The 12,138-nt window shown below is 33.6% G+C and overlaps 1 protein-coding gene across 1 annotated transcript; it reads right to left on the bottom strand.

The window, feature by feature from the left end:
• Positions 1 to 136: 136 nt before the first annotated feature.
• oxct1b (3-oxoacid CoA transferase 1b) lies at positions 137 to 10,519 on the bottom strand. The gene is made up of 17 exons (XM_073824544.1): positions 10,328 to 10,519; positions 8,794 to 8,905; positions 8,552 to 8,642; positions 8,143 to 8,278; positions 5,943 to 6,092; positions 5,733 to 5,839; positions 5,499 to 5,559; positions 5,280 to 5,387; positions 5,049 to 5,163; positions 4,637 to 4,731; positions 4,491 to 4,539; positions 4,205 to 4,277; positions 3,777 to 3,852; positions 2,622 to 2,711; positions 2,453 to 2,533; positions 2,261 to 2,362; positions 137 to 1,824 (listed from the first exon to the last, which is right to left on the bottom strand). The coding sequence occupies exons 1-17, from the start codon at positions 10,421 to 10,423 to the stop codon at positions 1,789 to 1,791; spliced, it is 1,578 nt and encodes a 525-aa protein (XP_073680645.1). The 5' UTR covers positions 10,424 to 10,519; the 3' UTR covers positions 137 to 1,788.
• Positions 10,520 to 12,138: the final 1,619 nt, after the last annotated feature.

Consider the following 12,138-nt stretch of genomic DNA (forward strand, 5'->3'; position numbering starts at 1 on the left):
ACTTGTACTGTGCAGAGATCCACTGAATGGCCTGTTTTTATGTCTCACAATAAAGCTTTGTTCATGGATTTGGTCTAGTATATTGGGTTGCATCTTACAGTAATAAAATGACTGTGCTGACAAAGCAACAAAAATGTAAACATTATCCCAACAATATTTATTTTAAACTGTGGCAAGAACATATGAATCAGTATCAAGTTTTAGTGGCACAGCTGCATTATTTCATGCTGAGTAGCTTTTATTTTGTATTACATCTATTAGGATTCCATTGCTTTTCATCGCTTGTGTTAACATGACTATGTAATGTCAAATTTTGCAATGTCTTAAACCTTACTTACATGGTGATGCTTTTCTCCATTTGAGAAGTTTATACACCTTCATACACCTTCATAAACCTGAGAAGTTTATACACCTTGCAGAATTTGCAAAATAAGAGGGGTCATACAAAATGCATGTTATTTTTTTATGACCTTTTTTTTTTACCTTAATAATATATTTCACATGAGAGAAAATAATAGTTTATAAAAATGACTCCGTTCCAAATTTTACATACACTTAATTCTTAATATTGTGTTGTTACCTGAATGATTCACAGCTTTTTTTGTTTGTTTGTTTATTTAGTGATAATTGTTCATGAGCCCCTTGTTCATTCTGAACAGTTAAACCGCCCACTGTTCTTCAGAAAAATCCTTCAGGTCCCACAAATTCTTTGTTTTTGTTTTTTTTAGCATTTTTTGTATTTGAACCCTTTCCAACAATGGAGATCCATCTTTTCACACTGAGGACAACTGAGGGACTTAAATGCAACTATTACAGAAGGTTCAAACACTCACTGATGCTCTAGAAGGAAAAACAATGAGAGCCAGGGGTGTAAACTTTTGAATGGAATGAGGATGTTTACATTTTTCTTATTTTGCCTGAATATCATATTTTTTTTATTTATTACTGCCTTTTCGAAAGCTATAGAAGAAACTTACATGTAGCCAAGAAGATTAAAAAAAAAAAAATTTACCCTGATCTTTAAATTTAAAAAGTTTTCACCCCTGGCACTTAATGTATCGTGTTTCCTTCTGTAACATCAGTGAGTGTTTGAACCTTCTGTAATAATTGCAGATGAGTCCCTCAGTTGTTCTTAGTGTAAAATATGGACAGTCATAGTTATCTCATAGTTATTGTTGGAAAGGGTTCAAATACACAAAAATGCTGAAAAACCAAAGAATCTGTGGGACTTGAAGGATTATTCTAAAGAACAGCGGGCAGTTTAACTGTTCATTGACTTATGAGCAACTCTAAACAAAACAAAACAACATAAAAAACAGCCGTGGATCGTTCAGGTAACAACACAGTATTAAGAATCAAGTGTATGTAAACTTTTGAACGGAGTCATTTTTATAAATTCAACTGGACTACATGTAAACGGGACTATATGTAAACGTCTTTTATGTGAAATATTTTATTCAGGTAGGTACTAAATAAAAAGTAACATGCATTTTGTAAGACCCCTCTTAGTTTGGTAAAATAATTATTATTTTGCAGATTCTGCAAGGTGTATGTAAACTTTTGACCTCAGCTGTATGTTCTAGTTCGTATATCTTTTGAGTTAGTCTTAATTAACATGAGCTAGTCTTAATTAACATAGTGAGGAGAGTCATGCATCTCTTTAGCAGTGAATTCTGTTTTTATGCCACAAACAAAAAGCAACGAATTGTTGAAATAAAGGCAGTCGAGTTTTCTCTCTTGCTCCGGTTCTGTCTCAGCATACTGGCAGAAGGCCGTCAATATAAATCCTCATATCTGCCTCATCGGTCGTAAATCTTGAGACACCTGAAAGATATGATTAAAAAAACTGATATACTTATACACAAACCTTTCCCACAAACATTAGATCTAAGGAAAAGTGAAGGAAGCCACAACAGAAAGATATAATAGTGACTGATCTCGTCCAAAGCACCTCATAATCTTGCTTATAACTTTTGCATGTAACTTTTTAGCATGGCCACTTCTGAAGTAAAAAAGTCCCAGAATAAGGACAATAGCCCCCGGTTTCACAGACGAGGCTTAAGCCTAGTTCTAGACTAAAATGTAAGTCTGAGTTGTTTCAACTGAAATAAAATTGTACTGTTTGATCCTAAAATATACCAGTGCCTTTGTTTTGTCTTAAGATGCACACCAGTAATGTTTTTTTGCAAGCATGTTTATAAAAATCACTTAATTGTCCTAACTGAACTATGGCCTAATCCTGGTCAAAAGTCACTCTCACCTCAAACTCTGTCCCAGTGCATGCTTTGATGTCATCCGGTGTCAGTCCTTCCCAAATCTCGATGAGAGTTAAACCCTTGTTTTTATCGACATCAAACACCGCCTAGAACAAGTGAAAACACACATCACGCTGTCCTTGAAAAGGTGCAAGATATGTTTAAAGACTTATTTCTCTGGAGCAAGATTTACTGACCTTTTCAGTGATTATACGGTCAACACATTGTTTTCCAGTCAGAGGGAGTGTGCACTTCTCTAAGATTTTATGCTTCCCACCCTTTAAATTTACAGTATGAATTTTACACAGAGTGACAAGAAGTGTTAAAACATCTTGGCTGTAAGTTAGAGTGTAAAGATTATTGTACCTTGGCAGAATGTTCCATAGTGATGACTACTTTTGTGGCATCGCTAGACACCAGATCCATTGCGCCACCCATGCCCTTCACCATTTTACCCTGAGAAACACATGGTACATGTTAAACCAGGCAAATGAAAATATACTGCATGTCTACCAGTGATAATTAAGATGGGTAGATTACTTACAAATTGTAATCCATTACTGATTCCAAATTACATGACAAACATTATAGTTAGCAATGTAATCCATTACATTACACATTTTAGGTAATATAATCAGACTACTAGATAATCTTGTATCATATTGACAAAAATACAAAAAGTAAATATATTCCATTTGTTGTTTAAGTGCATTAAACATTATATTACGTCTATAACTAATAATGAATTCATAAAAAAGTTACATTAACATAAATCATTTTAAAATCCATCAAAACAACAACAACAACAACAAAAAAACGTAGTAAAAGATTGTATATTGTATTTGTTTACCTGCATGTCATGTGACCATAACCAATGACAGAGAAACAATAAACATGCAAATGTGATACTTAATTATTAAAATATTTCTTTTAAAATCTCAGGGGTACTTCGACTAAATATATTAGGTCAAACAGGATTAGATGTCAAAAAAATTTGTGAATTTGTGCATTTGAAAGTATTTGAAAGACAAAAGCCTTTCAAAGACGTAGAAATACATGTTTAAATAACCTACAAAGTGATAATTCAAATAAAAATCAATGTGTTCATGAGTAGTTGATGCCATGTTGAAACACTGTGATTTTTGTAAATCCAGCAGTCAAATGCTGACTAATGACTGGTCTTTGTGTGAATGTTCACAAAACAAGACTTTCTAAATGTATTTTCTGAAAGTATGTAAGTGGTTGGCTATTTCAGAAAGGGAAATCAGTAAATAATCAGTAAAAATATGTAATGCAATCCATAAAAAAGTAACTGTAGCCTGATTATTAGTATTTTAAAATGTAATTTCGCATTTCGTTGCCACTGCATTTCGTTGCCTTGTACTTGTACATGTGTAATGACAGTAAAGTTGAATCTAATCTAATCTAATTCAATCCAAGTACTTAATTTTTTGAAACCGATTAACCTGTTATTATCACCAGCTCTGGTGATAATAAAATAATAGAGCATGAAACTCATACTGGAATCATCCAGTTGGCCAGATCTCCGTATTTGGAAACCTGCATTGCTCCCAGCATGGTCAGGTCAATGTGTCCTCTGAACAAAAGGATAGAAAAGGTGAAGAAATTGAAGTGAAAGAAAAATAGGTGGAACAACATTAAAAAAAGTGTAATAACATTTGCATATTTTTTAATTCTCACACTAAAAATTCAGATTTCATGTGCATTTTATGCATTTTGGTTTAAAGGCGTCAGGCCTTACAATGTAAGTCAATGAGTTGATTTACCCGTATTTTAATATGGCTCTGGTCATAGAGAAACAACTATGTGAATAAAGCATGTTTCTTAAATATCTGTGAATGTATTCTGGTGTTTCTATGCTTTGGTACAGTCAAAAAATTGCACACGGCACCTTTAATCATAGATGACAAAGGCATTCAGACACTCACCCTCTGATCATGGCAAAGGATTCATCGCTGGAGAAATAGGAAGCTCCTGGATAAACTGTTACTGTCTCCTTACCTGAACACACACAAAAGGGTCATGATCTGAATATTAAAAGAAATATTTTTATTTTATTATTTTAATTTATATATTATATACTTGATAGCTGCAATGTTGGTGGAGCTTGCACAAAAAAATTTCACACACTGTTAAACTTGCGAATATGAAGTAGTACCAATCTGATTAACATAACATGAAATATGATAAAGTAAAAGTAAGAGAGGTCTGCACCAGCATTGATTAAATCAGGATCCACTTCACTCTCTGTTGGATAGGGACCCTAAAAGTAAAAAAAAAAGAGGGGAGTGGAATTGAAAAGTGAACATTCATTAGCCTGGAAAATTACTTGCTCAGGTTTTTTAATAATGGAAACTCACCAGTCCCAAAATTCCATTCTCACTTTGCAAGTGGACGGTGATTTCAGGGCTTATGTAATTGCTGGCCAGCATAGGAATTCCAATGCCAAGATTTGCTGAGAGATTTGTCAAGGTATTTGGCAACAGAACTGTTAGAAATGTGTACAGTACCTTTTGATATTCTTTATTTGACCCACTATTCTAATTCTATTTTAAAAAACAAAACCAAAAAATTGTTACGTGTACCGTGTTAGGCCAAATGAGACTTGTCATAGCACTTGCATTTTATTGCTCTTTTGTTGTTTTTGATTGCTTCCGTTGTCCTCTTTTGTAAGTCGCTTTGGATAAAAGTGTCTTCTAAATGTCTAAATGCAAATGTAAATGATATCTATGTTAATAGTGATATCTGTGCTTATAGGCTATCGAAGGATACCATACATCCCATCCTCAAACTCCAGTGCAGCTCGCCGGATGATTCTCTCCCGGGTAATATCTGAGTCCTGTTTGACTTTAGGTTTCTCTTCCTTGCTAGACTGAACCAACCTTTTCTATAAATAAAAGCAGATTTGAACATGACCTACACATTCCTGTAAAGTTAAATGTGTACAAACTGAACATGGTCAGAACAATGAAAATATCAGACAGGTTAAATTGTCTTTCTCACCTCAATTCGTTTTTCATAGCTGGCTCCTTTCAGTACCCGGTCTACATATATGGAAGGGATGTGAATGTCTTCAGGACCAAAACTTCCAATATCAACAATCTCCTCGACCTGTCAACCAAAGTAAGTTTTTTCTTTTTTTCATTTTGTAGGATCTCAAACACAACGATTATAAAAAATGTGAAAGCCACAAAGCCCATCACAAATTGAAAGGTCACAAACCTCCACTATGGTGACCTTGGCTGCTTTACACATAGGCTGGTTGAAATTACGAGTTGTTTTCCTGTTGAAGAAAAAAAAACTTTAGTAAACACAGACCAAGCCTGACACCTAGTGGACAATCTAGGGTAAGTAGGATCTAGATTTAAAAAAATTATAACAGTAATAATATTTTACAAATACAAAAGGTGTTAATATGTCATAAATTAAATCATTTTAATAGATTAACGTCTTGACCTGAAAATAAGATTTCCTGCTTTGTCACATTTCCAGGCCTTTATCAAAGCAAAGTCACCCCTGATGGCTTTTTCCATCACATAATGTCTGCCATTAAACTCTCGAACCTGGACCAAACAATCAAAAGACAATAACTTAGATATATGTATGTAATGGTGAAAAATTTACAACAACCAGCAACAGCTTTTGACAGTGATAGTTTCACCACACCTCTCTGATTTCACTTGCAATAGCAATGCTGCCATCGTTGTTGTATTTTATGGGTGATCCGCCCTCCTGGATGAGAGTGCCATACCCCGTGGGAGTAAAAAATGCTGGGATCCCTGCACCGCCAGCCCGTATCCTTTCTGCTAGTGTGCCCTGTGATAGAATCAAACCAATCAAAAAGTATTTAAAGTCCATGTTTGTAACATGATGTATTTCTGAGTGAAAAGACAATCTGTGTTGAAATTTGAAGATTGTTTGTATTGTATGAATGCATGTTTGCTAAACAGTGCCTAAATAGCAATCTGGATAATGGTTTCCAGCTTACATTGAAGGGGTTATGACCTGAGAAATCAAATTTGCCTTGATCTGTTGGCATATCTCGAGGTCTTTGTACCATTAAAACATGCAAGTTTCATAGCTTAAAATGTCCTCCTCATTATAAACAAAGCATTTATTAAAGCTCCAAAAATGGCTTGTTTAGAATCGAGGTGCCAGGGTGGCATCACTCGGGAACAAACATTTGCATAAACACTGCCTGGAACAAGTGGATAGTTGATTTTTAATGGCATCTCAGATTGTGTCTTTAGCATTTTGTTTTTGTGTCATTGAGAGTTCACAAAGAAACCTTTGTTGAAAAATGAAGCAGTACTAGATCTGACTGCAGCTGCATCACAAACGATAAATGGTTTTATAATGCTTTGTCTGGAAATTACCAATTTATTTTGATCATGTTGTCAAAACACACATGCAATAGCAAGGGGCGTTGATACAGTTTCCTATGCAATGATATTAGTTTAGTAAATAGTTTTAGACAGAGGGTCAGAATGAGGGTTGAAAAAATTCATTTTCCAAATATTTGTTTGTTTTTTTGTTTTGTTTTGTTTGTTTGTTTGTGTGTGTGTGTGTGTGTGTGTGTGTGTGTGTGTGTGTGTGTGTGTGTGTGTGTGTGTGTGTGTGTGTGTGTGTGTGCGTGCGCGCAAAAACCTTTATTAACATTATAAGTAAACCTAAAGAAGCATATTCAAATTTAAAAAATCCATGCCATGACCCCTTCAAAACTTTGGCAAGTTCATATAACATTTTTTGCTGCAATGTTCAAGTTGGAGGTTCATCTAATGTTTATTAAATTTTACTACTTGTTTCAGAATGTTTAGAGAACATTCAAAAGTAACATTCCCATGTTTGCAAAATGATAAAATGGAATGTTGTTTGCATAACCAAGAATTCTTTTTAAAAACTGCGTTTTAAACATTCAGAGAGCATTGAGAAATAACATTTTCATAGTTATGTTAGCAAAACACTCCTACAACATACACTATTTTGCCAAAAGTATTGGGACACCCTGTTCTAATGAACAGGTTTGACTACTGTAGAAATGTACAAAGCCTAATGTTTAAAAATATAATGATATTCTAGGGGATTGTGTTCTTCTAATTTCAAAAAGAAATGATTGATTTAGTCAGTGTGGAAGAACTTGACTGGTCTACAGAAAGACTTAATTCCAGCTGAACATCTCTGGAGTGACTTTAAATGCAGACTTTGAGCTGAAAACTCATCACCAAACACCAATGACTTGTAACTATGGGTACAGTCATTTTTGACACTTCCAAAACGGTTGCAACAGAGATGGAAATACAATTTATTCATACATGAATTGTTTCCATCTTTGTTGCCACAGTTTTGGAAGTGCCTTTTTCTGTTCTAAAGAAGTGTCCCAATACTTTATCTATATAGTGTATGTACAAGTCATTGGTGTTTGGTGATGAGTTTTTAGCTCAAGGTCTGCATTTAAAGTCACACCACATCCGCTGATATTAGGACTTTGCTTTCTGCAGACCAGTCAAGTTCTTTCACACTGACTGAATCAATAATTTCTCATTGAACCTTGCCTTATTAACAAAGGCATTGTCATGTTACAATTAAAGAATCAAAAACTGTTTCTGTAAAATTATAAGCACACAATCACCTAGGTCCTAGAATATCATTATATGCTTAAACATTAAGATCTGTACTCATGGAAATTACTAAATTAGTCAAACCTGTTTATTAGAAGGGCAATATAATATATTTTACGTGGGTTATTGCTTGACATCAGTTATCAGTAAATAGAGTATTTTTTTGGCTTTTAAGGCATACATTTAAAAAAAGTAAAAGTCAGTCAATCTAGACTTGGAAACAAAGTGTGATGAGTTAAATGATGTACCTGAGGAGTAAGCTCTAATTCCAGTTCGCCTGATAGATATTGTCTTTCAAACTCAGCGTTTTCCCCAACGTATGAAGATATCATGCGTTTTATCTGTTTAGTTTTCAGAAGCATGCCCAGGCCAAAGTTATCAACCCTGCCATCAGAAACAATCTGTTAGTTAGTTAGTCACACACACAAGAAATCACATTATACACTAGGGTTTCAAGCCTTGATTCTTGAGGGCCCCTTTCCCTTCTTTCCTGTCTCTTGACCCCATTAGAGTATTTCCCAGTCTTTTTGCTTTAAGAGTATGACAGGAACCCGTTGTAAACATCCTAGTGAGTTCAACCACATTAGGGAATTCTCTGGAAACGCTGTGTCCCCCTTCACTTACTTTACTGTTGTGTTAATTAGAGATCTCTCTTACCCAGCATTGTTGCTCACAGCTGTGATGTCTTTTACTCCTGTTTTCAACAGGCCGCTGATTAAATTCTCCGGGATCCCACACAAACCAAAGCCTGAGACAGAAAAGGGGAAAGGAAATACCACTTGTATCTGTATGAACAACTTATCAGATAGAACTGCATCCTAGCTGTGCAGAACTACATGCATAGAGGCCACATTCAACGGGCACATGTTTTGATATGGCATAAGCGTTACTCTTTATACCTCCGACAAGAAGCATGGAGCCATTAGGAATGTCTTTGACAGCCTCTGTGGGGTCCGAATAAAAAGATGCACTCCATGGCTGGGAGGTTGAGAAATGAGAGCAGTTGAATTCCTGTGGAGTAATATGAGCATGGCATACTTTTAGGCATGATCGGTGTGAAAATGCTTGTTCACAGCTTACGCATTCTACAGAGTTAGTGCAAACTGCTGTTTCTAAAAAAAAAGGCCCCAAATGTACATAGCTTATGAAAGAAGCATCAAAATATAAATAAGTTGTCACATAATATGAATATGTGAATAACTCAATTTTGACAAAAATGTGAGATTGAACCTTATAATTCTAAGGTGATGTTTTTAATAAAATACAAAAAAAGATGTAAGCAAAATCTTAATAGGTCAATATTACCCTTCTTATTTAATTATATATTACTGTTTCGGTAGTGACAATTCTGGGGAGAGGACAAATATTCCAAAACTTTCAGAAAATCCAATATGAGAATTAACTGCACAGTTACCTTGGATATTATACAATTTGCATACATACAAAATTTGTGGAAAAAGACTTTTTTTTTTAACTTTCCAACTCTGACTTCGAACTAATTCTGTAGAATGTCCCCTCAAAGTTATGAACAAACATTCTTCAGTAATCTTAACAGTATATTCATACCACAGTTAGAAAACACTCAGAGTACATTCAAATTAGGCAAAATTATAACATGGAGTGTTCCAACAACTTTAACATATATAATAAAGATATATAATAATATTTTCAAAATGAATAGACTGTTAGTATAATATTTTTTAAATATATTTTTGATAGCTGGGATTTTCATCTTTAATTAAAGTTAATAGCAATAAAATGCTATTAAAATAAAACACTAGAGGTGATTAATGATTCCTCACAGTGATGCAAATATACCTGTTTGCTTCAGGCAAACTTTAGCTCTTTGAAGACAAGTTCAATGCAAACAACGCATTTGGAAATTTAAAGTGAATTATATAATATCACTGTGTATGTGTATTTTAATGTCTTATTACAGCTGCATTAATAAAATGCAGAAAAATCTCTAGATATTGTGATTTTAATTATGCAAAATTAAACATGCAGAATGCCAGGCTTAATGCATCACAAACAACCTGACAGTGCAATGTGGACACGTGGACATACTGATATTCTGTGCAAACATTAATGCTGTTCAAACAATGAATCAATACAGTGGAAATCATTGATTTCAATGTGTATTTTACATTTTTATTTTAAACTTTAATCTGTTCCTTTGTATATGCAAAATATAGAACTGTACAAAGCTAATTGCTTGAATGATTTGCATCATTATCTTCACACTGATTAGAGAATAAAAGCTTTTTAGAAACTTTTTAGACTTTTCAAAGATGGCCATATATTTATTTTAGTCCATTAAAACATTACATACACTTAAACATCAATAAATTCAAATGAATTGTCTAAAACATGAATTAATACACTTACCTTAAAAAAAGTATTTAATGAATCCTAAATTTAATGGTTACTTACCGTACCATGTCGATAAATACGTCCCTGGGGTGTTAATGATATTAGTCTACCTCTGAGAAGAGTATGTGAACTAGATAGTAATCTCTGAAATGACATTTTCAGAACAACTTAAACTTTTTACAGGAAAGTAATCACTGTCTGCTGCAGGACCTGGATCAATCCTACTCACTTTTAAAATAGGGCAAAGTGCGGGTTTTGGGGGGGTTTAGGGGCAGTTTGAAGAGTACTTTTGTACTGTGGTACTATTATAGATCAAGTCATCCACGTCAGCTGGCGTCCATACATCAATAGAAACTATTATAAATGCTACAAAATCATAAACCACTGTTTCTATTAAGTTATGTAATAGACTTAATGTAACAACCCTATCCAATGGGTAGTGTCCACATGATATGAAGAGGGAGAAAGAGCTATTAGACCTGTAAGAGCACACTTAATCACATTTACATGCCATGCAAAACTACAGATGTCCAGGGTTACATGTCATTCCCTTCTGAGAAAAGTCTGACAGCTGTTGAGAAATTTCTAGACTACCACATTAACATTGGTAGAGGAACATTTACATTCTGACACTGGACACCACAGACATTGGTTGAGTTAATGACCTAAGATATGCTGTGTGTCTGTCAGCCTGAGATTTATGAGAGTTTAAGAGTGGATCATGAGACTTTCCAATAAAGGTATACCATTACAATCATGAAAATTACCTTGTTTTGAGATTTATAATTAATCGTAAACTTGGATTTAGAGACAGAGAGACATCAAGAATGGTTTTGTTCATTTTGGTTAAATTCAAGTACAGAGATAAACCAGAATACGATTTATAATTCAATTTCTTTTTGGTTCTCGTTAGGCTAAATAGGCCTAGATGTGAATGCATATATAAGTCTTGAGTGCTTAGTTTTGTACACTACCAGTCAAAAGTTTTTGAACAGTAAGACTTTTAATGTTTTTTAAGGAAGTCTCTTCTGCTCACCAAGCCTGCATTTATTTGATCCAAAATACAGCAAAAGCAGTAATATTGTGAAATATTTGTACTATTTAGAATAAATGTTTTTTTGTTTGAATATGTTTACAATTTGATTTATCCATGTGATCACAGCTAAATGTTCAGCATCAATACTCCAGTTTTCAGTGCAACATGACGCTTCAGAAATCAATTTTAATATGCTGATTTGCTGTCCAAGTATTTTTTTTATTCTTATTCTTATTAATATTTAAAACAGCTGAGTACATTTTTTCAGGATTCTTTGATGAAAAGAAAGATCCAAAGATCAGCATTTATCTGAAATAAAAAGTTTTTGTAACATTATACACTATACCATTCAAATATTCCGAAATAATAAGTTTTTAACTTTTATTTGGCAAGAATGCTTTAAATTGATAAAAAGTGATGGTAAAGACATTTATAATGTTACAAAAGATTTCTATTTCAGATAAATGCTGTTTTTCTGAACTTTTTTATTCATCAAAAAACCTTTAAAAAATTCTACTCAGGTGTTTTCAACATAAAAATGAGAAATGTTTTTGAGCAGTTTTGAAATCACAGGAATAAATTACATTTTAAAATATATTCAAACAGAAAGCAGTAAATAGTAAAAATATGTCAACATTTTACTGTTTGTGCTGTACTTTGGATGAAATAAATGCAGGCTTGGTGAGCATAAAAGACTTCTTTAAAATACATTAAAAATCTTAAAAAAAATTTTTTTTTTAACTGGTTGTGTATGTTGGCATCAAACACCAAACTGAAAATCTTAAATTACAGTATTTATTAATGAATTTATTAACTAAAATTCCAATGTCACTAT

The sequence above is a fragment of the Garra rufa genome, chromosome 19 (genome assembly GCF_049309525.1).
Source record: "Garra rufa chromosome 19, GarRuf1.0, whole genome shotgun sequence".
Classification (NCBI taxonomy): domain Eukaryota; kingdom Metazoa; phylum Chordata; class Actinopteri; order Cypriniformes; family Cyprinidae; genus Garra; species Garra rufa.

Bases quoted from the DNA above. Each gene is read 5' to 3' on its own strand.
- oxct1b (XM_073824544.1), bottom strand. From the start codon at position 10,423: ATGTCATTTCAGAGATTACTATCTAGTTCACATACTCTTCTCAGAGGT. The intron at 5,388-5,498 runs GTTTGTGACCTT...TTTGGTTGACAG, and splicing joins CCAAGGTCACCATAGTGGAG to GTCGAGGAGATTGTTGATAT. The intron at 4,278-4,490 runs GTGCAGACCTCT...GTGTGTGTTCAG, and splicing joins TCCTGATTTAATCAATGCTG to GTAAGGAGACAGTAACAGTT.